Source organism: Lolium perenne, chromosome 2 (genome assembly GCF_019359855.2).
Source record: "Lolium perenne isolate Kyuss_39 chromosome 2, Kyuss_2.0, whole genome shotgun sequence".
Classification (NCBI taxonomy): domain Eukaryota; kingdom Viridiplantae; phylum Streptophyta; class Magnoliopsida; order Poales; family Poaceae; genus Lolium; species Lolium perenne.
The window spans coordinates 217597923-217621187 of NC_067245.2; the positions used below are offsets into that span (position 1 = coordinate 217597923).

The following is a 23265-nucleotide window of genomic DNA, read 5'->3' on the forward strand; positions in this document are numbered from 1 at the left end:
ATTATTAGTATACCTGGCTCGGCCCAATATGGAGAAGACCAAATATGGAGAAGGCCCAACAAGGCAACCCGAAGAAGTAGTCGACTAGGACTCTTGTAAAACCCTAGGCTGGTTGTATATATAAAGCTAGCCAGGGCACCCGAAATAGAGAGGTCAACATATCGACAATAGATAGACAACATATCTCCGCCTACGGCGGCACCCTGTAAACACATCTATGATCATATACTGGATTGCTAGCAGCACGTAGGGATCATCCACCGAGGGGACCCGAAGCTGGGTACGTCGTGTGCCTAATCTCGACCCCGGAATCTCCATCGTCGCTCTCTCCCGAAACCCAAGTCTACAATACGTAGGCATTGCCGAGGTGATCCCTCGTTACTATCCAGCATGCATCTATGCCTAAAAAGTCCACCTTCAGGTTATCATCCGAACCCCCTCCAATATTAAGTTGCAAACAACAGACAATTGCATTAATTATGGTGCGTAATGTAATCAATAAATATATCCTTAGACATAGCATTGATGTTTTATCCCTAGTGGCAACATCACATCCACAACCTTAGAGGTTGCTGTCACTCCCCCAGATTTAATGGAGGCATGAACCCGCTATCGAGCATAAATACTCCCTCTTGGAGTTACAAGCAAAAACTTGGCCAGAGCCTCTACTAGCAACGGAGAGCATGCAAGATCATAAACAACACATAGATGATAGATTGATAATCAACATAACATAGCATTCATTATTCATCGGATCCCAACAAACGCAACATGTAGCATTACAGATAGATGATCTTGATCATGTTAGGCAGCTCACAAGATCCAACAATGATAGCACAATTAGGATAAGACGACCATCTAGCTACTGCTATGGACCCATAGTCCAGGGGTGAACTACTCACACATCACTCCGGAGGCGACCATGGCGGTGAAGAGTCCTCCGGGAGATGATTCCCCTCTCCGGAAGGGTGCCGGAGGAGATCTCCTGAATCCCCCGAGATGGGATTGGCGGCGGCGGCGTCTCTGGAAGGTTTTCCGTATCGTGGCTCTCAGTACTGGAGTTATTTTTGACGAAGGCTTAAGTAGGCGGAAGGGTAGGTCAGGGGCGCCACGAGGGGCCCACACCACAGGGCCGCGCGGCCAGGGGCTGGGCCGCGCCGCCCTAGTGTGGCGTCGCCTCGTCGCCCCACTTCGTATCTCCCCCGGTGTTTTGGAAGCTTCGTGGAAAAATAAGATCCTGGGCGTTGATTTCGTCCAATTCCGAGAATATTTCCTTACTAGGATTTCTGAAACCAAAAACAGCAGAAAACAACAACTGGCTCTTCGGCATCTCGTTAATAGGTTAGTGCCGGAAAATGCATAAATATGACATAAAGTATGTATAAAACATGTGAGTATCATCATAAAAGTAGCATGGAACACAAGAAATTATCGATACGTTGGAGACGTATCAGGCTGCTTCGTCGTCCTCTTCGGCGGCGGGTTGGTGGGGTTAGGGCTGGAGGTAGGCGGAGAAGCGGGAGCGGAGCCCGGTGCGGGAGCTCGGGGACGAGAGGGCGGTGAGGAGGTCCTCGGCGGCGGCCTCCATCGCCGTGTGCGGGTGGGGATTTTTATTTCCAGGATTTTGTGATGGGGATTAGCTACTCAGGTTACTGTACATTGCGTGGGACACAGTCAAAGGGTAGCAAATGAGTACGAATCTCAGTGCAGATCAAACGGTAATGTACACGTGCGTAGCTACCCATGTGAGTACCAAATTCACTCTCCATCACCCAATCGATGGAGATCTAATTAATTTCTTGGGTGACTGGGAATTAGCAAATGGGTTGCTAAATTGCAAGATGGTATGATTTTTTTTTTGAGAACACAGATGCTTGTAAATATATTTTTTTCGAAATGGGGATATGCCCCGGCTTCTACATCATGATGATGCACACGGCCATTTATTAAAAGTTAATTCAATACGGTATTGTTTACAACTCTAGCATCGCCGAGGATTGATACAAAAATCAACCAGCGAAAAAACAACACATACTATGACTACACATTAGCATAGCCTTCTAGTATATCGCCAACCAATCTGGCACAAGATATGCTGAGCGACCATCAGGAGTTGTGTGCATCCAGAAGCCATAGCATCCCGTTGTCCCTCCGGCGAAAGGAGGGCCCAAAGCTGGATCTAATGTGAGACCATATGGATAACCTGCAAGAAATGAAAAGATTTTTTTATTAAATATAATATCATTTTGGACTCTCCAAATAGACCAACATAAAGCATAAATCCCAATCCGGATGAAAGTCTTAGATTGTCTATCTACTCCATTCAACCAATTACCAAATATATTAGTAATATTGGTTGGAGGCGAAAGATTATAAGTGAAATTAACCGTACGCTAAAGAAGCTTAGCTAAAGAACACTCAAAAAGGTGTTGAATAGTCTCATGTTTCCCACGGAAAACACACTTTGTACACCCATTCCAATAACATTTAGCTAAATTATCTTTAGTTAACAGAACCTTATTAATCAAAAACCACATGAAAATATTTATCTTAAGGGAAACTTTAACCTTCCAGAGATACTTTCTCAGAAAAGGGGTATGGTCACTCATAAGATCCTCATACATAGACTTCACTGTAAACAAACCATTAGATGTCAGATTCCAAACAAAACGATCATTCTCTTCATTCAAGTTTATCATCATGAATTTACGACATAATTGTACCCATGAAGTCCATTTGTTACCACTCAACATCGTCGGAAAGTAATATTTAGTGAGGTTTGAGTTAGTACATGAGCTACTGTAACATTCTTATGTTGTACAATATTATATAAAGACGAATACTATTGAGCCAGCGAAGTTTTTCCTAACCAGGTATCTTCCCAGAAGAAGATACTAATACCATTACCCACTTTGAAAAAACCTCTAGAAAAAAATCCTGCTTAACCCCCTTCAATCCTTTCCAGAAAGGACAATCGGTAGGCCTAGCCTGCACTTCAGATAAGGTCTTCTGTCTTAGGTATTTATTATGTAGCGGTTATTGCCACACTCTATATATCTTCATTAAGAAGTTTAAAGAGTCATTTACTCAATAAATATCTATTTTTGATTTCGAGAACCTCAATATCTAAGCTCGCAAATAAGTACATACACTCCGGTGTCTCGCTATTGACAGCAATCGTCGTTGAAGCTTAGGGTTTACGTCACCACTTGTGTTAATTCTAGGTCCTTTTTTCCGTTTTTGAGGCGCGTCACAGCATTGTCCATGAGTGCACGCCTACACTGCAGTATGAATAAAGCGCTGAAACAGAAGTACTAGTATTTCTTCTTCAGCCAACAGCTGCATGTTCCCTCGCCTTGCCGGCCGTGAGTCGTCGTATCTTCCTGTCCTAGAAAGATGGGACACATGGTGCTAGAGCAGCATATATACCCTTACAGAAAATACACTTGTTTGTGTGCCGTGTACAATCTCATAATAGGTTATCATGCCAAGTTCTCGGAACACAATTATTTGCCAAGAATTCAGCGAGGCTGTCACACGCAAAAGCCTCTTCTTTTCTCCAAAACAGAAACGCGCGGGTGCCCAAGTGGACAAAGCCAAGTGTCCTGATCGATCGGCGGTGGGCAAAGCAAGCAATGATTCCGGCGAAGAAGAAACGCCGGCGAAAGGAAGAAAGAAACAATGTACTTGCCCTCGCCACTGACCATGCCATGCGCCTTTCCTCTCGGCCTCTCTACCGATCGGTTTCGTTCCATCCCTTTCCCCCGGCCGTTCCGGGAGGCGGCCGGTCAGCCTAGCTAGATCACGACATGTATACGTGTGTGCATGTTGCAAACACGAAGGAGCGCGCAGGCCGTCGCTTTGCCGTCCGGGTGATTCTCTCCGGCCAGGCGGCCCCTTGGATCTCCGGCCGGTCACCGGCTGAAAAGGAAGTAGGAAGTGCAAGCAAAGTTATGGGCGCACCGCCGACGTAAGGTATCGCCGCTCACACGTACGCAGATCGGTGTACATACCCAAGCTAGCTAGCTAGCAATGTGCAGCTCTAGCTAGCACAGTGCCGGTGATGTGGGCGTAGGCGATCGGCGACATGGCAACTACTGCATGTTCAGCACGCGCGCTCCTGCTATGCTATGGTGCTAGTGTACTTGATCGCTAGTAGTGGTGGTGGTAGACAGACAGACTCGTAGCTAGTGCGCGTACGTGGCACTTGCAACTCCGCCAAGTCGATTAATTTGGTCCAGGATACGCAACCCCGGCGTACTTGAGATAATTCCGCGACGCTTATTATTTGGCGTGTCAGTGTAGAATACGCAACTCACCAGCTAGCCTTCGTGTAGTGTAGTCCCCCCTCCTCATACACCGACTGCAAATGCGACGCGCGCGCGCGATGGTAGAGATCCAAGGATTTTCGAACATGGGGTATTTCACCGGAAAAAACAAGGCACGGCCCTGACAAGATAATGCACAACATACACGTAACTATGTTTATTTTTATTTTCGATAAATCAGATGTAGATGATTAGACCCAACGGCCGTGAAGCCAGGCACATGGTGGTCGAGTGTCGTGTTGAGTATTCATCCATGACGCTTTGTGGTTTTCTTGTGTTGGCTTGAGGGGTACGACGTTGTTGTTCAGGTCTCTATTAGGTTATAGGTGTGTGAGTTTGACTCTCTTGATGTAGGTTTTTGTCCAGTTTTCTACTAAAAATTAGACACTCTCTTCTTCTTAATTAGTGAATGAGGTGAAGTTTTTGCCACAGTTTCAAAAAAAGATTAGACCCAACGGTAAGGTGGTAAGAGCAGCACAATGCTATCTAGTCAGCGATTTATAAGAGATGTCAGCTAGAGGTAATTAATAGGAGAAAGAGATACTCCCTCTATCCTTTATTAGTTGTCGGTGATTTAGATATATCTAACGTTCTAGATACATTTTGCATGTAGATTGCTGGACGGATGAGATTCGGTAGTGTGCATTCATATTTCTGGCCGTACGGCTTTAGGAGGGAGTGAAGTGAAGCTAAGTTAGCTGCTGCCATCGTGGGACATGTCGATTTTTTATTTGCATGGAAAAGACAGAGATGGAGAATGTCACAGCAGATGAGGTCTGAGGTCTAGTAATGGCAGACTGAGTCTTCGTGGTGATGAGGACTTTGCTTAGTGTTTCTTGACGTGCAGCAACGATATCAGCAAGCGGGGGCGGCAACACAAGAGGAGTACATAGTCTTATCTTTCAGGGTGAACATCTAAGGTCTGGCCTTAATTGGTTGTGCCTAGCAATAACCTTGTTAAAGTATTGTTTTGTGAGCGTGAACTCTGGGTGTTCTCTTCACAATGGTTTGTGTTACAGCTATAAGGTTTGGATCACCATAGCGGGGTCTTCTGTTTTCTTCTTCTTTTTGTTTCTGTAGTTTGGTTGTGTGCATCTATAATGTTTTTAGGACATTTCGTTGTTGCAGGGGCTAGGTGCAATTTGTATATTTGCAACATTAATTTATTCTATTTATCTCTACTAATTTACCTATATATATTTTTTTGTATATATAATACATTTGAAACTGCGACAGCAGGTATGACAAACGAAGATATACCCAAATCAGCAACAGATGATATAGAACGGAGGAAGTAGAACAAGTCGGATGGTAAGATTTTATTTTGGCTTCTCCCCATTGTATTGAGGATTTGAGGCTTTGTTTAGTTGCAGCCAAATCCACCGGATTTGAGGTGTATTGAGGGGTATTAAATTCCAACTAAATCAAAAAATTCCGCAGTACTTTTCAAAACACTCTAACCCATTAAGATAAGGATTAATCGAACCCTCAAGGTGTCTACAACTCTTGTATGTTTCTTATTCCTTTACTGCAGTAACTGCATACATACAGACGCAAATTCTAGACACTCTATTGTACATAGAGACGACGAGTGGAGCAGTACTGCATACAGTTGGTGTCTAAGCTATTTTACATGTCCTAAGCTTATATAATCCGACTGATGGCGCAATTAGTGCAAATCGCGGCCAGCACGCGACAGTGGCAACGGGCCAGGAGTCAATTTGTGTGGTTACAGTGTCCAGGTCCGTGCGAGAACAGTCAGAGGCGCAATGACTCTGCGATCTGGTTCGGCTCCACCGTTTTAGTACCATTCTTTAAGGATTGCAGTTGCAAGTTGAGTCAAAGAATGAGGGGAAAAAGGGGTTAACGCCTCCACTCCTCGCGCGCTTTCTTCAGAAAGATAAACGCTGAGCTGAGCTAGTGGTCTCTTCCTTGATCTCGCCGTAACCTCGTTTACTGGAATCGTGCGGGTCCGTCTATTTGGTTATATATAAGTACTCCTTCTGTTCCATGTAAATTGTCTGAGGTTTGTCCTAGACATTAAATAGTAGTAGATAGATCTAAATTTTGATAAACTTTCGATATTTTTCGTGAGATGTAGGAAATAGTCACGGTGGACATAAATGGAATCAACTTTTCACAAATTATTTCAAAGCTAAAACAATCTACTCTTTCGTAAACTCCAGATAGATTAGAGTTAAGTTAGAGCTCGGTCCACTAAAGAACCATCTCACATATGAGGCTATTGCAACCAAAATGTTCTAGGGTGGGCATGAATTATGTCATCTTAACGAGGTCTAACTTAATTTTGAGTCGACTGAGAATTCTTCACACCCAACCCCATTGATTCATTTCCATTAGAAGGTACAAAAGTTATGCGCCTAAGTTTAGGTAGAAAATACTTCCATGCATGCTTCACTGCATTCCACAAGTGCGTCTTGGAGACTATCAAAACCACAACTTTATAGAGAACCTATGGGAGTATGATTTTATGAATTTGTTGTTCTGTTATCTTTGATAGTGGGACCTTGGTCCTATTATTGGGATTATATGGAAAAAAATTGCAAACTAAACCAAGATAGATTAGTAGATTACCGTGGTCGAATAAGCATAGGTAGGTGGGTGGGGGAGCTCTTGCTAAGCAGAAGGTTGCGATTGGCGAAGAACGCGTCTCATCGTGATGTACATTGCACAAAATGCTTGACATGAGGGCATACGAGTCGCCATGGGGAAACAATGCGACAAACTATGATGCTGATGACTCACAAACGTCAAAGTATATGGCGGCGTGTGTTGGAAAGCGAATGTAGATCGAATATATCACAAACAGAACTGATCGAATCTTTTGTATTCCGACCTTACATTGCATGATTTCGGGTGATCGGTCAAGGGCAGGTTTGTCTTTCAAAAAATAAATGCTCCTGTATTTTAAATTTCTTTGGTTTTATACTAGTGCTCTAAATTTCCGGAGCACAGTATATGGGTTGTGAATTTTCCCTGTCTTGTGCTGCTCCCTGTCTGGACCTGGACGTGTGCCGAATCAGCACAGCCACCTGATAATCAGTAGGACTAGTCCTACTGGCTAGATACAGTTGACTCTTGTGCCGACGTGTACTGTGCAGAGGAAGCAAGCCGCGCGCCCACGTCATGGCGTGCCGGAGCTAGGCACATCACGCCTCCATTCGCGCGCGCGCCGACGCCATGACCCAACCATAAAACACCACCACCAGCCCCACCCTAACTTCACCTCCACAACCACAAGCTCCACACACACACACACACAATGCCCAGCCCGTCCTCGCAGTCGCCGCTCCTGCCACCGGCGCCGGCCGCCGCAGCCAGCCGCCGGCGTCGCCGCCTCCTCACCTCTCCACCCCCCTCGTCCGCCCCCGCATCCGCCGCCTCTTCGTCTTCCTCTGCTTCATCGTCGTCATCGTCCGCTTCTTTCTCTTTCCCCTCCCCGGCGCCCTCGCCGTTCCACCACCGCTTCCTCTCCCCGCTCCGGGCCTCGGCGGTGCCCTTCTCCTGGGAGCACCGCCCGGGCATCCCCAAGACTCCCGCGCGCGGGCCCAGCAACACCCGCGGCAGCAGCAAGCTCGGCGGCAAGGCGCCGCCGCTGCCGCTCCCGCCGTCGCTCTTCTCCAGCAACCGGGTCATCGCCGAGTACCCCTTCGCCGGCGCCACCTACTCCGACAAGGCCGGCAGGCGCGGGAGGCAGCAGCAGCGCCGGTGGCCGGCGGTGACCGGCGCCCTGGCCGACTGGCTCGCCGTGCTCAGCCTCTACCGCTCCTGCACCAGGTCCCGCGACTGCCTCGCCGCCGCCGGCCCGCCGCCGCAGCCGCGCCGGCGCGTTCACGCCTAGGTCGCCGATCAATCCGTATGGAGACGTACGTACGTAGAGAGCTGGTCTCCGTGCGCGCGAGAACAATCAATTCTTGGTTGGGCTGGGTGATCATCAGGAATGTGCTTGGGGATTTGGTGACATGACGCTGTAATTAAGGGTTTGGGTTTTCGTGTGTCGGCACACGCATGTGCTACAGCAGCTTTGCTTGCACCAAACAATAATGAATTGGTGGAATTCGGCACGATCAGTAGTAGTAGTAGGCCAGTCTGTTGATTAAGAGTAGCTTACAAACACATGATATTATGGCTTGCATGTGGGTGGTGCAGTGCATATGTTCTGCTGCAGTACCCTTTTCTTTGCTTTTTTTCTTTTTGAGAAAATGTGTTGCACTGTTAGTGTCTGCTGTTGTGACTACTGATTAGAATGCATTATGCATGCATTTTTCAGTGACAAGTGGGCCACAGATATTATTTTAGAATGATTATGGCGATCCATCCTCTATTTTTAACGTCAATTGTTCACTAGCTGGTAATTCCACCCAAACCTAGTATAATTTTTCTTCAATGTGCACTCTTTAATTTCGGTGCCAAAAACTATATAACTTATATCAAGGAACGGAGGGAGTATTAGTCTCGTACTATCAGAGTGGAGTTTTTTTATTTTTTATTAGCACAAGTGACCCCATTGTTTTTTAATAAAATCAAAAATCATATTTGCGAGTTTTATAAAAATGAGAAAAATATTTGGATGTACCCAACTATTTATCCCACAATCATGCAAAATATTAATTTTAAATACTATTAGTATCTCTTGTTGTGATCATCACTGATTAGAATGCATTATGCATGCATTGGTCAAGTGGGCCACGAATATTCTAGAAAGATTATGATGATCCAAGACGTACAGAGAGTACTCACTCCGCATAATCCGCGACAAGAATTATGGAACAAAGTATGGGTACAATTGCCACATACTCTCGTGGCATTGGAGATAACCATGGAGATATTACTCGGATTTTGAAGTATCCCGGATTGGTGGCACACGTTTGCTTGTCCGTGGGACATTTGCTTGTGCGTGTCTATATCTCAAGTTGTTTGGGATTTATCTAAATCTTAATCGAGCAAAGTCATCTAAATGAATCATGATATAAATTCTACAATTTGAACATCTTCTTTTTAGCTGCAACATGAAAAATCCGAGTTTTAACCAGCATGGAAGTAAAAAAAAATAGTTGCAATCCATGTGCAACTTGAAAAATCTCAATGACAACCCATGTGTAACTCCCAATCAACACGAAATGCAATTCAATCCAACGGTATGGAAGTCAATCGAGAATCAATTAATGTGTATACCTCCTCCGTTCCAAAGATGATGTTGCGTATCTATAAACTAAATCGTGTCTAGATATATCCTAAGTTAGACAAAACCATCTACACCATTTTCAGAATGGACGGAGTAGCCGACATGATTACACGAGTCACGATGTAATCCAATGATAGAAAAGTCAACCAAGAATTAGTTATCATTAGTTAATTCTTATAGTGGACTGAGAATTAGCAAAAAAAAAAAAAAGTAGGAAGCGACGCTACAGCCGTGGTGGCTTGGCGTAGAAGTGAGAAGAGAGCGAGCTGCGGTAACACACCCCTGGCCTACCCGTCAGTGAGACAAGTTTGGCCGTGTATATTTTTTAGCTAGAAAATGCTCTGGTTTTTGCATAGTAAAACAACTACTCCAAATAAACGAGCAGCACATGCATGCAGAGACGGTCGGCGCGTTGGGTGATTCACGTCGGCGGTGCACACGAGAGCGAGGTTTTTACAGATCTGAAACGGGTACATCGCAGGCAACCGTGTCCTGCCCCAGGCCAAAGGCATGATCAGAAACTTCACCTTTTTCCTTTTGGCCGGCCGGCCGGGGCCCTTTGTGTCGGTAGATTGATCCATGTATCATGCATGCAGTTAAATATGAGATGGAGTAACTATGTGAAATAGGAGTAATATATTAGTGGACTGTGCAGGAAACAAAGAAGAGCATGATTGCAGAGGCCAACAAGTCAAAATCGCGAGCGGAATTAAAAGGTTAACGACACGAGTGCTGGTGTCAATCGCATCAAATCAATGCTGATCCGATCTGGTAGATCAAGGGTAGGGACAACAACCAGCTACAAATCCACAAGTGTAGGAGTAATTAACAGTTCTCAGGGCTTCAGGTGATATCACCGCAATCATTCTCTGCCGTGCAAATCTGTAAATGAAATCGAGACCAGTACAACCCTTGCCATCACCATAGCCATCGTTGTTAGAATTGGGTAAAAATCAGCCCATCTGGTGACCAGACGTTTACCAAACCGTTTTGGCCTCGTCGTAAGACGATGGTGACTTGGTACGAAAGCGTCGTCAACCTCGCGCATTCAATAATCCTTGACATGGTTACACGAGTACAAACCATTTATTTACCTCCGTCGAGGTGAAGGTAATTCTCCCTCGTTTGACGGTACAAGTTACAGTCACCTTGGAGTGCACGGGAGGCCGAGATTCACCGATGATCGAGTTATCGACATCGGTTCCCGAAAGTCAGCTCCGAGTCGCTCGCTCTTGTTTGTTTGTCGTCACGTACTAACACGTACTGCGTTGCCTGCCTCAGTTTCAGCTAAGAACTGTGCAAGCGTCATATAGCACGAAGGAATCGTGGGGTGGAACAGTGCTAATCAATCATGCACAATAATTGTTACTGGTACGGTTTCTTTTTTTTTCTCCGTTTCGGAAATTAATGAAAGTCTTCCTGATGAGGCAAGCCGAGACTATCAAAGGCAGTCATATCACGTCACTCCATATTTTTGGAGTTGGCGTTGGCTTTGCTCCAAGAATTATAATACTCTAATTATCGGTGAGTTAGAGTACTACGCTAATAGGAGCGAGCTGTGGCCGTTGTTCATCTACTTTCCAGAGGGGACGGCACTCATATAATCTGTTGGCGTGTCACTAGATAGAAAAATAAGAGCGTGACTAATTCTCGGTTGACTGAGCGATGTTATCGAATCTTAGTTGCAACTCGTCGTACTATGTAACTCATGATTAGAACAAATGACGGAAAAATTTAATGGTATGGAAATTCATAATCTATATTGCAATTAATTGCTAGCATGAACCAGAAAGCAAGTTAACGGTTGGATCGTTTTTGCTTGGTTGCAACCTTGTGTGCAATAATAAAAATAGTGGCAATTCATTTTGTAACTCATGCTAGAACAAATTACGGAGTAATCCTATGATTTGGGAGTCAAACAAGAATTAAGCTAGTGTTGTGCTCATCTACGAAGCAGAGCACACGGACGGGTGAAATCAGTGTACCTTACACATTTCTTTGTAACCTATAGTCCCCGTTGCATGTCGAGTTATTGACTGGAAAAGCTATGGGAGGGAGATTTATAAACAGAACCACAAAAAAAAAATGTTTGCATAGCCAAGCGTATGTATCATACGCTATCACGGTCACTCTAGGGCGGTTTTGATTTTCTCCATGTTTATATTGCTAAATGTGCATGCCGCACATGTCACCGCCACAACACGAGCTGGCAGCTCAAGTGCTGGGTGTGCCTCCATTCGGGCACGTCTCCTAGCTGGCCTGGCCCTTTTATAAGGAGTGTCCCATTCGTGAAGCTCCCCGATGTGGGACTAAAACGAAGTTGCTTTCACTCTCTGCACATCATTTCTGTGCACAAGCTGATTACAGTTGCTTGCCCCGTGAATTAATGCCCGTACGTACAGACTGACGGGGATGGGCCGATTGTGAACGCGTTTACGCGAACTACCGTATCATTTCAGGCCCATAATGCTGAAAACACTTGTACGGCCCGATTTATTCCTGGATCAGTCGGTGACTCCCCTCGCGACGTACACGCGCAAACTTCAGTGTCGATGAACGCGATTCTGTATCACTTTCGTCGTCTACGGTCTACCCAGCTATACACTTTTTCGACAAGAAAAAATGCTCGATAATTAACTTTGTGCCGACCAGTAACTGCCACATTGCCCTACCAAGCAGCACACATGTCAAAGGGCATCTTCAGGCGACGGAACGCAAACGGATCGATAGACTCGATCTGTTTGTTGCAAGGAGCGAAACCCAACCCAACGCCTCAACACAAGCGGAGTGACTTGTTCGCGGCGACCCATTGGCGGTTCAATTTAGTTGAGACCGCGTTGGCGCGGAGATGTCACGGTTTGCGCGTGTGTTAATAGCAAATACGCTTCTCCTTCCACGTCACCATCAATGACACGTTTCGACTTGAGCGACTAGTGAGGGACTGATGGGCGGCCGCTGGTCTTCCGCGCCCACATCAGTGGAGCGCCATCTTCTTGTCATGTCGAAAGGTATGGACGGAGAGGAGGCGATCATGCTCATAATCAAGGCCTCACGGGCGCAGGAACCGCCGCCGCGTGCTGCCTTGTTACGCCATCGCCCTCATGCCGGAAGGACTATCCGAGGAAGAGGCCTTCAGAATCGCCATGGGCCTCAAGCATGCATGCCCCTCCTGCCCACAGTCGCCATTGGAGGCCTACCAAGGCGCCTCCTGCTTTGCTGACATATTCTCCACCGTCGGTGGCGCCCAACTATCCGTGGGAGGAGGGGGGGGGGGGCTGCCCCGGCTGCTCCTCCTCCATCGCAGGCATACTCTTTGGCAGCGCCGACATCCAACTAGTTGTGGAAGATGCGGTGATCATGGACCTCACCCACTACAACAACAAGGATTAGTAGAGTATATGTTAGGATTTATGGTTATTCTTTTCATCCATTGTCATCTATGTAAATTAAAATTTTCTGTCAATAAGATCAATCTAAAGAAATATTTGTGTCGGGTCGCTGGGATGGCCCTCGATCTTTTTTAACATACGGGAGGCACGGCGACGGTCGATGTATCTACGACCCGACACAAGACTTCGATGATTTCTTCAATATCGGGCAACACACGCCGACCGAATTTTCAGTGGCCCCTGGCACCGACCTCCATGGCACGTGCTAGATCGATCGATCCAAGGGGCAGAGCAGGCCAGCAGGGCCATGTCGACCAGCCAGCGGCGCTTCGCGGCCGGCGGCACGTTGCGCTGCCCCCACGGCCAAAAAGTGGCGGCGACATTGAACTCAGATCACAGAAGCAGCAGTCGCACGTCCGTCCTCATCCTGTGACATGGGACAGCACATGAGCCGGCCGCCAGGGCAGGGCACGGGCACGGCACAGAAGGTCGGCAGCGCCATGGATGGAGGACAGGTGGATAGGCTGGCCGGTACGCCCTGCTTTACCTGCCCAGTTATTCTCCCTGTCGCGCGCGGCCATGTCTGTACGGCCGCGGTACGGCTACACTGTACCTCGTCGGCGTCGAGCGCTGAGTCTGGGCTACACTGCATTGCTTCCATTCGATTATTCGAATTTCGAAAATTAATAATAGTACTCCCTCCGACCCGAATTACTGTTCGGGCGAGCGTTATAATTTATTTTTACAATAACCCCCTCCCGAATTCAAAATAATTTGCAATCAGGTCCAAATCAGGACTCGTCTTCCTCCAGGAGGAGGCCGACGGCGCGGCGCTGCCGTCCGCAGCTCCCCGGCGAGAGGGAGTTCGGGGCGGATCCGCTCGGTGTAGGGAGGCTCCCGCGGAGGGCCCGCCGGCCGGTCGCTTCTCCTTTCCCTGCGCAGGAAGGCCTCGTGGGCGACCTCACCGAGCTCCTCTTCCTCGACACCGACTGCGCCGTCGAGGTCGTCCGGCGGCCGTCGAGGTTTGGCCTCCTCTCCAAGATCCACTCCGCCGCCGCTGCGCCGCCTTCGTCCGCGCTCGCGGTCGTCCCGTCTGTGCCCACTGTATACATTTTGGTGCGATCTCAGATGGCAGGTTCAGATGGTCGTGCGCGCGATGCTGGGTTTGGTTTGGTCAGAGTGAGACTGAACTTGATTCTGAACGGCCAAACCACCAGCACCTCTTCTAATTTTCCAACGCTTTGTAGCTGCGCCTCCCGCCCAAATCAATCCTCCTATAAATCTCCCGCTGCATCCCAACTTCCCATCCAACAATGGCACCATCTCGCCACTCTCACCTCTTCTTGGTCACCATCTTCCAGGAGCTCCGCGTCCATCGCCCCTCCCTGCGTCTTCGCTTGCTGGCCTGGCGCGGTGCGATGTCGCCGGAGACGGGGAGGAGGGGACGGCGCGCCACCGGAGTCGGCAAAGTGATGCGCTTGGGGGGGGAAAGGGATCCCTTTCATCTTTGATCTCCCTCCTCGTGAGGTTTCGATTGGAAGAAACGCGGGAGACGAGGAGGAAGCAACGCGGGAGACGAGGAGGAAGCAACGCGGCCGGCGAGGGAAGGTCGGAGCAGGCGGCGCGGGCGAGAAAGTGGTGGCCGGCGGGGGAGCGGCGGGGGAGTGTGAGGGAGAGAGACGACGCTTAACTCGGTTGTTTGTCGGGAAATATATAAGGGGCGTTTTGCAAAAGTAACATCACGCCCATTAATTCGGGCCGGAGGGAGTACATAATTATGTTTCGAACAAATCGATTATTTTTGAGAATTTTTTTGCTAAATAGTAATACGTTGTATTTTGGGCAGAAGAAGATCACAATTTTACTTTCTGGTGAGCCGGAAACAAAAATTCCATTAACATATGTGCGCAGAAAGATCGCTTGCCAACTCATGCCTTAGTCTATGCGTGCAGCCTCCTGATCTCGCACAGTGCCGTGTCGAGTCGTGCTCCACTGCTCCGTCTCTTCGTCTGACCAGAATTCTCTAACATTACATATGAATTGACATTTAGAAGAGCACATTAGCAGGGTTACTAATCAAATTTTCTTCGATAGTAAGTTTGTTTCTAATGTTCCAAAGGATCCAATGTTCAGCTACAAAGGTAACCCAAACTAATATATGTAGGAGGTGACAAGCCAACATGTCCTAGGCTATCACGATGAAGTCGCTAGCCCCTGCTGGATTCCAGCAATCAAGAGATCCCACACTCCTGCCTAAACAAACCTAGCTAAGGGTCGGGTAAAGAAAATTTGGTTGCATTCTCTAGCTCTCCACAAAGAGAGCAAATATGATTGAAATGTGTACGCAATGTTGTCAGTATCGAGATAAAAGGTATTATTATTTTCTTCTCAACTGTTGTGAAGTGTATATGTGGATTGCCTAGCTCTTTTCATCAGTTCGGACTTTTTGTTCAAGTGGCTAGTGCATGAAGCTTAACATGGTATCAGAGCCCCAGGTCTCAAGTTCAAATCCTGGCTTTCACATGGTTTTCACAATTAAGCCTAAAAATTGTTGTTGCCCCCCTCTATAGCCACCGCTGTTTCGGTGTGCTCTTCTTCTTTCACGTGTTCACTTTCTCTTCTCCCATCACACGCGAGTGAGGGTGTTGTGAAGTGTATATGTGGATTGCCTAGCCCTTTCCATCAGTTCGGACTTTTGGTTCAAGTGGGTAGTGCATGAAGCTTAACATCAACAATATCATATCATAGAATCGTATCGTAGTATCACGATGTTATATGATTTTTATTGTAATTAAAATATATTGATATATTAATAATATACCTCAAATAAATTTAAATTTAATCTTTAATTTGAATTTTGACCATATTTTATGTCTTTCATAGAGTCTCATCATGTAAATAATGTCTTTATATCATATGAATATGGGGCGAGACATTCAGTGCATGATACAAACATAACTAACTACGAACCAGCAAAACAAAAGACTAGGTATGAGACTGCTTTTTTGCACATAGAAATTTCGTTTTAAACCCATCTCGCCTAACCTTATTGCCGTTGTATTCTTTAAATACTAAGTTAGCTTTGAGACTACAAAAATAACTTTTACTCTGCAGCTTGCCATGCCATTGTGTCCATATATTTTAGCATAGACCTAGGATCGTACAATATCGCTTTTATACGAGCTGATAATACCAGATTAATATACCGTCACGATACGTATCGATTGGTCACAGTAGTATCGTAAAACCATAAGATACTATGATACGTATCGGGATAGTGAAAACCATGTGTGTAGGTACTCCTATATTGTTTTGTCAGAATTTTTGGAGAAAAAATATGAACATGCAATTCTCCTACGTCTCACAGAGGATTTTCCCCAGCAGAAGCTGCATTTCCAGCAAGCCCATGATCGTCTAGTAGGCTTTTGGCCTTGTAAGACCGGCCAAAGCAGGCCGCGCTGGAACATTTTACTTACGGAGTATTTCAAAGGGTGTCGGGCAGATTTCGCTTCAGTGATTTAAGAGTAGATTCAACCGAAGTACCGAACGGATGATGGGGAAGCAACTTTTAGTCCCACATCGGGGAGGCTAATACTTTTATTCCATCTTAAAATGCAGCCAGAACGGGTGGCTTACGTGCGATGATTTAAATGTAGAGCACACCGGATCAACTTGTGCGTAATGCACAACGTAGCAACCCAAACTGGAAAAAAGTTAAATTCCTCCCTAGATCCTGCAGCGCATGACATATACGCCTGGCAGTTTTCAACTTTTTTTTTAGATTTTAATTCCCATCTTAACTTATCAATATATATTTTTAATATATTTTTTATGATGGTAAATGGCAGGTCCGAACATGTCCATTAAAAAGGTGGCATTTCCAAACAAAAGTTTAAAGGTGCCGCCGTGCTACCGTCAGGTACTAGCACTGGTAGAAAAACAGGCTTCCGTCCAGCCCCATAAGTCGCGAAGCTATAGGAACCGCGACTAATGGGACCTTTAGTCGCGGTTCGGGAGGCGAACCGCGACCAAAGGCCTGGGCCCAGGGCGCTCGGGGGCCAGGGGGTGCACGGGGGGGGCTTTTGTCGGGGTTGGCCAGCCCAACCGGGAATAAAGCCCCTCCCCTATATATACCCATCCAGCAGCCAACACTTAGCCATTTGGAGCCATTCTCTTCACAAACTTCACAAGTGGGTGTTAGGTTTGCTTTTGGTTCCTCTTATGCATATAAGGTGTTTGATGAAATGCCCCAAGAGCATGAAACAAACATGATATGAAGTGTTGGAGCCACACTTGAGCTTTCTCATTTATTTTTTCCTCCTCGATCGTGGTTAGCAACTTGAACCTTTGATGTGTCATTGATAAAATATGCATGTGTGTAGTTCATTGTTTAATTTATATTGTTTGTAGCTAGTTAGTTTAACAAATGCATGATGGTTAATTATATATTTTATATTATAATAATGCAGATGAATCGGCAATGGATGTACGGTAACCGACTCTCCGGCGAGTTCACTACGGGTTTGAAAGATTTCCTCGTAGTGGCTAATGCGAACAAGCAGGGGGGTTTTGTTATCTGTCCATGTGTTAACTGTAAGAATCAGAAGGGTTACTCTTCCTCAAGAGATGTTCACATGCACCTGCTTCGGCACGGTTTCATGCCAAGCTATAATTGTTGGACCAAGCATGGAGAAAGAGGGGTTATAATGGAAGAAGATGAAGAAGGGGATGATTTCATCGATGAAAGCTATCTTGCTCATTTCGGTGATACTTTCATGGAGGATGCTGAAGGTGAAGGGGAAGGTGAAGAAGAGGCACGTGATGATCCCGTTGATGATCTTGGTCATTGCTGATGCACGGAGACGCTGCGAAACTGAAAAGGAGAGGGAGAATTTGGATCGCATGTTAGAGGATCACAGGAAGGCGCTGTACCCCGGATGCGATGATGGTCTGAAAAAGCTGGGCTGCACACTGGATTTGCTGAAATGGAAGGCACAGGCAGGTGTAGCTGACTCGGCATTTGAAAACTTGCTGAAAATGTTGAAGAATATGTTTCCAAAGAATAACGAGTTGCCCGCCAGTACGTACGAAGCAAAGAAGGTTGTCTGCCCTCTAGGTTTAGAGGTTCTGAAGATACATGCATGCATCAACGACTGCATCCTCTACCGCGGTGAATACGAGAATTCAAATGAATGCCCGGTATGCACTGCATTGCGTTATAAGATCAGAGGCGATGACCCTGGTGACGATGTTGAGGGCCAGAAACCCAGGAAGAGGGTTCCCGCCAAGGTGATGTGGTATGCTCCTATAATACCACGGTTGAAACATCTGTTCAGGAATAAAGAGCATGCCAAGTTGTTGCGATGGCACAAAGAGGACCGTAAGTCGGACGGGGAGTTGAGACACCCCGCAGATGGAACGCAATGGAGAAAGATCGACAGAGAGTTCAAAGATTTTGCAGCTGACGCAAGGAACATAAGATTTGGTCTAAGTACGGATGGCATGAATCCTTTTGGCGAGCAGAGCTCCAGCCATAGCACCTGGCCCGTGACTCTATGCATCTACAACCTTCCTCCTTGGTTGTGCATGAAGCGGAAGTTCATTATGATGCCAGTGCTCATCCAAGGTCCGAAGCAACCTGGCAACGACATCGATGTGTACCTAAGGCCATTAGTTGATGAACTTTTACAGCTGTGGGGCAGACCTGGTGTCCGTGTGTGGGATGAGCACAAAGAAGAGGAATTTGACCTACGAGTGTTGCTTTTCGTAACCATCAACGATTGGCCTGCTCTTAGTAACCTTTCGGGACTGTCAAATAAGGGATACAATGCATGCACGCACTGCTTACATGAGACTGAAAGTGTATATTTGCCAAATTGTAAGAAGAACGTGTACCTTGGGCATCGTCGATTTCTTCCGAAAGGTCATCCAGTAAGAAAGAAAGGCAAGCATTACAACGGCAAGGCAGATCACCGGCCGAAGCCTGCGGAACACACTGGTGCTGAGGTATTTGATATGGTCAAGGATTTGAAAGTCATCTTTGGAAAGGGTCCTGGCGGACAATCAGTTCCGAAGGGAGCTGACGGGAACGCAGCCATGTGGAAGAAGAAATCTATATTCTGGGAGCTAGAATATTGGAAAGTCCTAGAAGTCCGCTCTCCAATCGACGTGGTGCACGTTACGAAGAATATTTGCGTGAACCTCCTAAGCTTCTTGGGCGTGTATGGGAAGACAAATGATACAAAGGAAGCACGGCAGGACTAGCAAAGTTTGAAAGACCCTGATGACCGGCATCCGGAACGGTTTCAAGGTCGTGCCAGCTACGCTCTGACCAAAGAAGAGAAGGTCATCTTTTTTGAATGCCTGAGCAGTATGAAGGTCCCGTCTGGATTCTCGTCCAATATAAAGGGAATAATAAACATGGCGGAGAAAAAGTTCCAAAACCTGAAGTCTCAGGACTGCCACGTGCTGATGACGCAATTGCTTCCGATTGCTTTGAGGGGCTCTGCCGGAAAATGTTCGAGTAGCCATTGTGAAGCTATGTGCATTCCTCAATGCAATCTCTCAGAAGGTAATCAATCCAGAAGTTCTACCACGGTTACAGAACGATGTGATCCAATGTCTTGTCAGTTTCGAGTTGGTGTTCCCGCCATCCTTCTTCAATATTATGACGCACCTCCTGGTTCGCCTAGTCGATGAGATTTCCATTCTCGGTCCTGTATTTCTACACAATATGTTCCCCTTCGAGAGGTTCATGGGAATATTAAAGAAATATGTTCGTAACCGTGCTAGGCCAGAAGGAAGCATCGCCAAGGGCTATGGAAATGAGGACGTAATTGAGTTTTGTGTTGACTTTGTTCCTGACCTTAAGCCGATTGGTCTTCCTCGATCGCGGCACGAGGGGAGACTAAGTGGAAAAGGCACGATCGGAAGGAAATCAACGATATGTATGGACGGCCATTCTCTCGATCAAGCACACCACACAGTTCTGACCAATTCCAGCTTGGTGGCTCCGTACTTTGAGAAACACAAGAATATTTTACGCTCGGACAACCCTGGGAAGCCTGAATCCTGGATTAGGAAGGCCCACATGGAGACTTTCGGAAGTTGGTTGAGAAAACATTTAATGAATGATGATCATGTTGTAGATCAGCTGTACATATTGGCCAAGACACCATCTTCGACTATAACGACTTTCCAAGGGTACGAGATAAATGGGAATACATTTTACACGATCGCCCAAGATAAAAAGAGCACCAACCAAAACAGTGGTGTCCGCTTTGATGCAGCAACCGAGAATGGGCAAAAGGTCACATATTATGGTTACATAGAGGAGATATGGGAACTTGACTATGGACCCTCCTTTAGGGTCCCTTTGTTCCGGTGCAAATGGTTCAAGCTAACAGGAGGTGCGGTAAAGGTGGACCAGCAATACGGAATGACAATGGTGGATTTCAACAATCTTGGTTACCTTGACGAACCATTCGTCCTAGCGAAAGATGTCGCTCAGGTTTTCTATGTGAAGGACTGATACGTCCAATTTGCATCACTATTTTATATCATAATTTGCTGTTATTCATTGATATATTTCATATTGGGACACAATACTTATGTTATTTCATCTATTTTGCATGTTTCATCATTATTGGAGGATCAAGCACCGGAGCCAGGATTCTGCTGGAAAAAGCACCGTCAGAACGCAATATTTCGGAAGATCAACTGTGGAAGGAAATTATACCAAAAATCCTATTTTTCAAGATGACGAAGGAAGCCAGAAGGAGGAGCCAGCTGGACCCAGGGTGGGCCCACACCATAGGGCGGCGCGGCCCATGGCCTGGCCGCGCCACCATGTGGTGTGGGGGGCCCACAGCCCCTTTCGCCTCCTTTTCTTCGCGAAATCCTTCGTCCCGAAAACCTAAGCCACAGAGGGTACCTCGCGAAGAGTTACAGCCGCCTCTGCGGGGCGGAGAACACCAGAGAGAAAAGAGCTCTCCGGCGGGCAGGAATCCGCCGGGGAAATTCCCTCCGGGAGGGGGAAATCGACGCCATCGTCACCGTCATCAAGCTGGACATCATCTCCATCACCATCATCATCATCTCCACCATCATCACCGCCGTCTCCACCGCTGGACACCGTCACCGCCGTAGCAATTTGGGTTTGATCTTGATTGTTTGATAGGGGAAACTCTCCCGGTATCGATCTCTACTTGTTGTTGATGCTATTGAGTGAAACCATTGAACCAAGTTTATGTTCAGATTGTTATTCATCATCATATCACCTCTGATCATGTTCCATATGATGTCTCGTGAGTAGTTCGTTTAGTTCTTGAGGACATGGGTGAAGTCTAAATGTTAGTAGTGAACTATGGTTGAGTAATATTCAATGGTATGATATTTAAGTTGTGGTGTTATTCTTCTAGTGGTGTCATGTGAACGTCGACTACATGACACTTCACCATTTATGGGCCTAGGGGAATGCATCTTGTATTCGTTTGCCAATTGCGGGGTTGCCGAAGTGAAACCTAAACCCCCGTTGGTATATCGATGCAGGAGGGATCGCAGGATCTCAGAGTTTAAGGCTGTGGTTAGATTTATCTTAATTACTTTCTTGTAGTTGCGGATGCTTGCAAGGGGTATAATCACAAGTATGTATTAGTCCTAGGAAGGGCGGTACATTAGCATAGGTTCACCCACACAACACTTATCATAACAATGAAGATTATTTAGCCGTATGTAGCGAAAGCACTAGACTAAAATCCCGTGTGTCCTCGAGAACGTTTGGTCATTATAAGTAAACAAACCGGCTTGTCCTTTGTGCTAAAAAGGATTGGGCCACTCGCTGCAATTGTTACTCTCGCACTTTACTTACTCGTACTTTATTCAACTGTTACATCAAAAACCCCTGAATACTTGTCTGTGAGCATTTACAGTGAATCCTTCATCGAAACTGCTTGTCAACACCTTCTGCTCCTCGTTGGGATCGACATTCTTACTTATCGAAAATACTACGATACACCCCCTATACTTGTGGGTCATCAAGACTATTTTCTGGCGCCGTTGCCGGGGAGTGAAGCGCTATTGGTAAGTGGAATTGGTAAGGAAAACCTTTACTATTTGTGCTGATTTTATTTCTGCATGTTGCTATAAGTCATTATGGAGAGATCTTCTCTTCAATTTCTATTTGGGAAATCTACTACTACTGCAACGGTAGTGGATGAGGCGCCAGGTGAGGAAGTGATACCATATAAAATACCTATGAAAATTATTGAGCGTGTTATGGATAACCGCTACGAAGGGGATGGAACTGTCCACCCTGGAGATCATTTATTGTTCTTACATGAATTATGCGGTTTATTCAAGTGTGCAGGTATTGCTATGGATGAAGTAAGGAAGAAACTATTCTCTTTATCGCTGTCTGGTAAAGCGGCGCATTGGTATAAATTACTGGATAATGGGGATTCTCTTGAATGAAACGATATTGTGCCCCGGTTTTATTCTAAGTTCTATCCTCCAAGTGAAATTCACAAGGATCGGAATCGCATATATAATTTTTGGCCTCATGATGGAGAGAGTATTGCCCAAGCTTGGGGGAGATTGAAGTCTTTAATGCTCAAATGCCCCATTCATGAGCTTCCTGGTAATGTTATTATTGATAATTTCTATGCAAGACTTTCTTTTCAAGACAAGACCTTGCTGGATACTTCTTGTTCTGGATCATTTACACGAAACAAAGAAGAGTTTAAAAGGGACCTTCTTGATCGGATCCAAGAAAATACTGAAGGTTGGGAGAACGACAAGGATAGAGAATCAGGTATAATTTATGATTATAAATGCATTGAAGCTTTTATGGATACTGATAAATTTCGTAATATGAGTGCTACATATGGTCTTGATTCTCAAGTTGCTGCAAATCTTTTTAAAGCTTTTGCCTCTCATTATGAATTGCCAAAGAAGAATTTTGATAAGTATCATGAACCGTATAAAGATAAAATTGATTCATCTATTAATAAATGCGTTGTAGTTGAAACTGCTGATCATGTTATTCCTGAAGCTTATATTGAAAAAACTCCTTTCCCTGCTAAAATGAAGGAGTACTCTGTTATAAATAGTGCGGTTCATAAAAGTGAAAAGAAACCTGTAGAACCTGAAGAGCAAATAAAAGTTGAACCTGCTGTTGCAATAGTTAAAGATCTTGTGACTGAAAATGTGGAGGATGGTCATATTATTTTCTGTGAAGATGCTTCTAATATTGTTTCACATCCTAATAAACCCAAACAAGCTAATGTTCCTATGCTATCTGTTAGAATTGGTGATCATTGCTATTATGGATTATGTGATATTT

The 23265-nt window shown here is 45.9% G+C and overlaps 1 protein-coding gene across 1 annotated transcript; it reads left to right on the top strand.

Moving 5' to 3' along the window:
• The first annotated feature begins 7566 nt into the window (after positions 1–7566).
• LOC127334881 (uncharacterized) lies at positions 7567–8686 on the top strand. Its single transcript, XM_051361424.2, has one exon. The coding sequence runs from the start codon at positions 7612–7614 to the stop codon at positions 8188–8190; it is 579 nt and encodes a 192-aa protein (XP_051217384.1). The 5' UTR covers positions 7567–7611; the 3' UTR covers positions 8191–8686.
• Positions 8687–23265: the final 14579 nt, after the last annotated feature.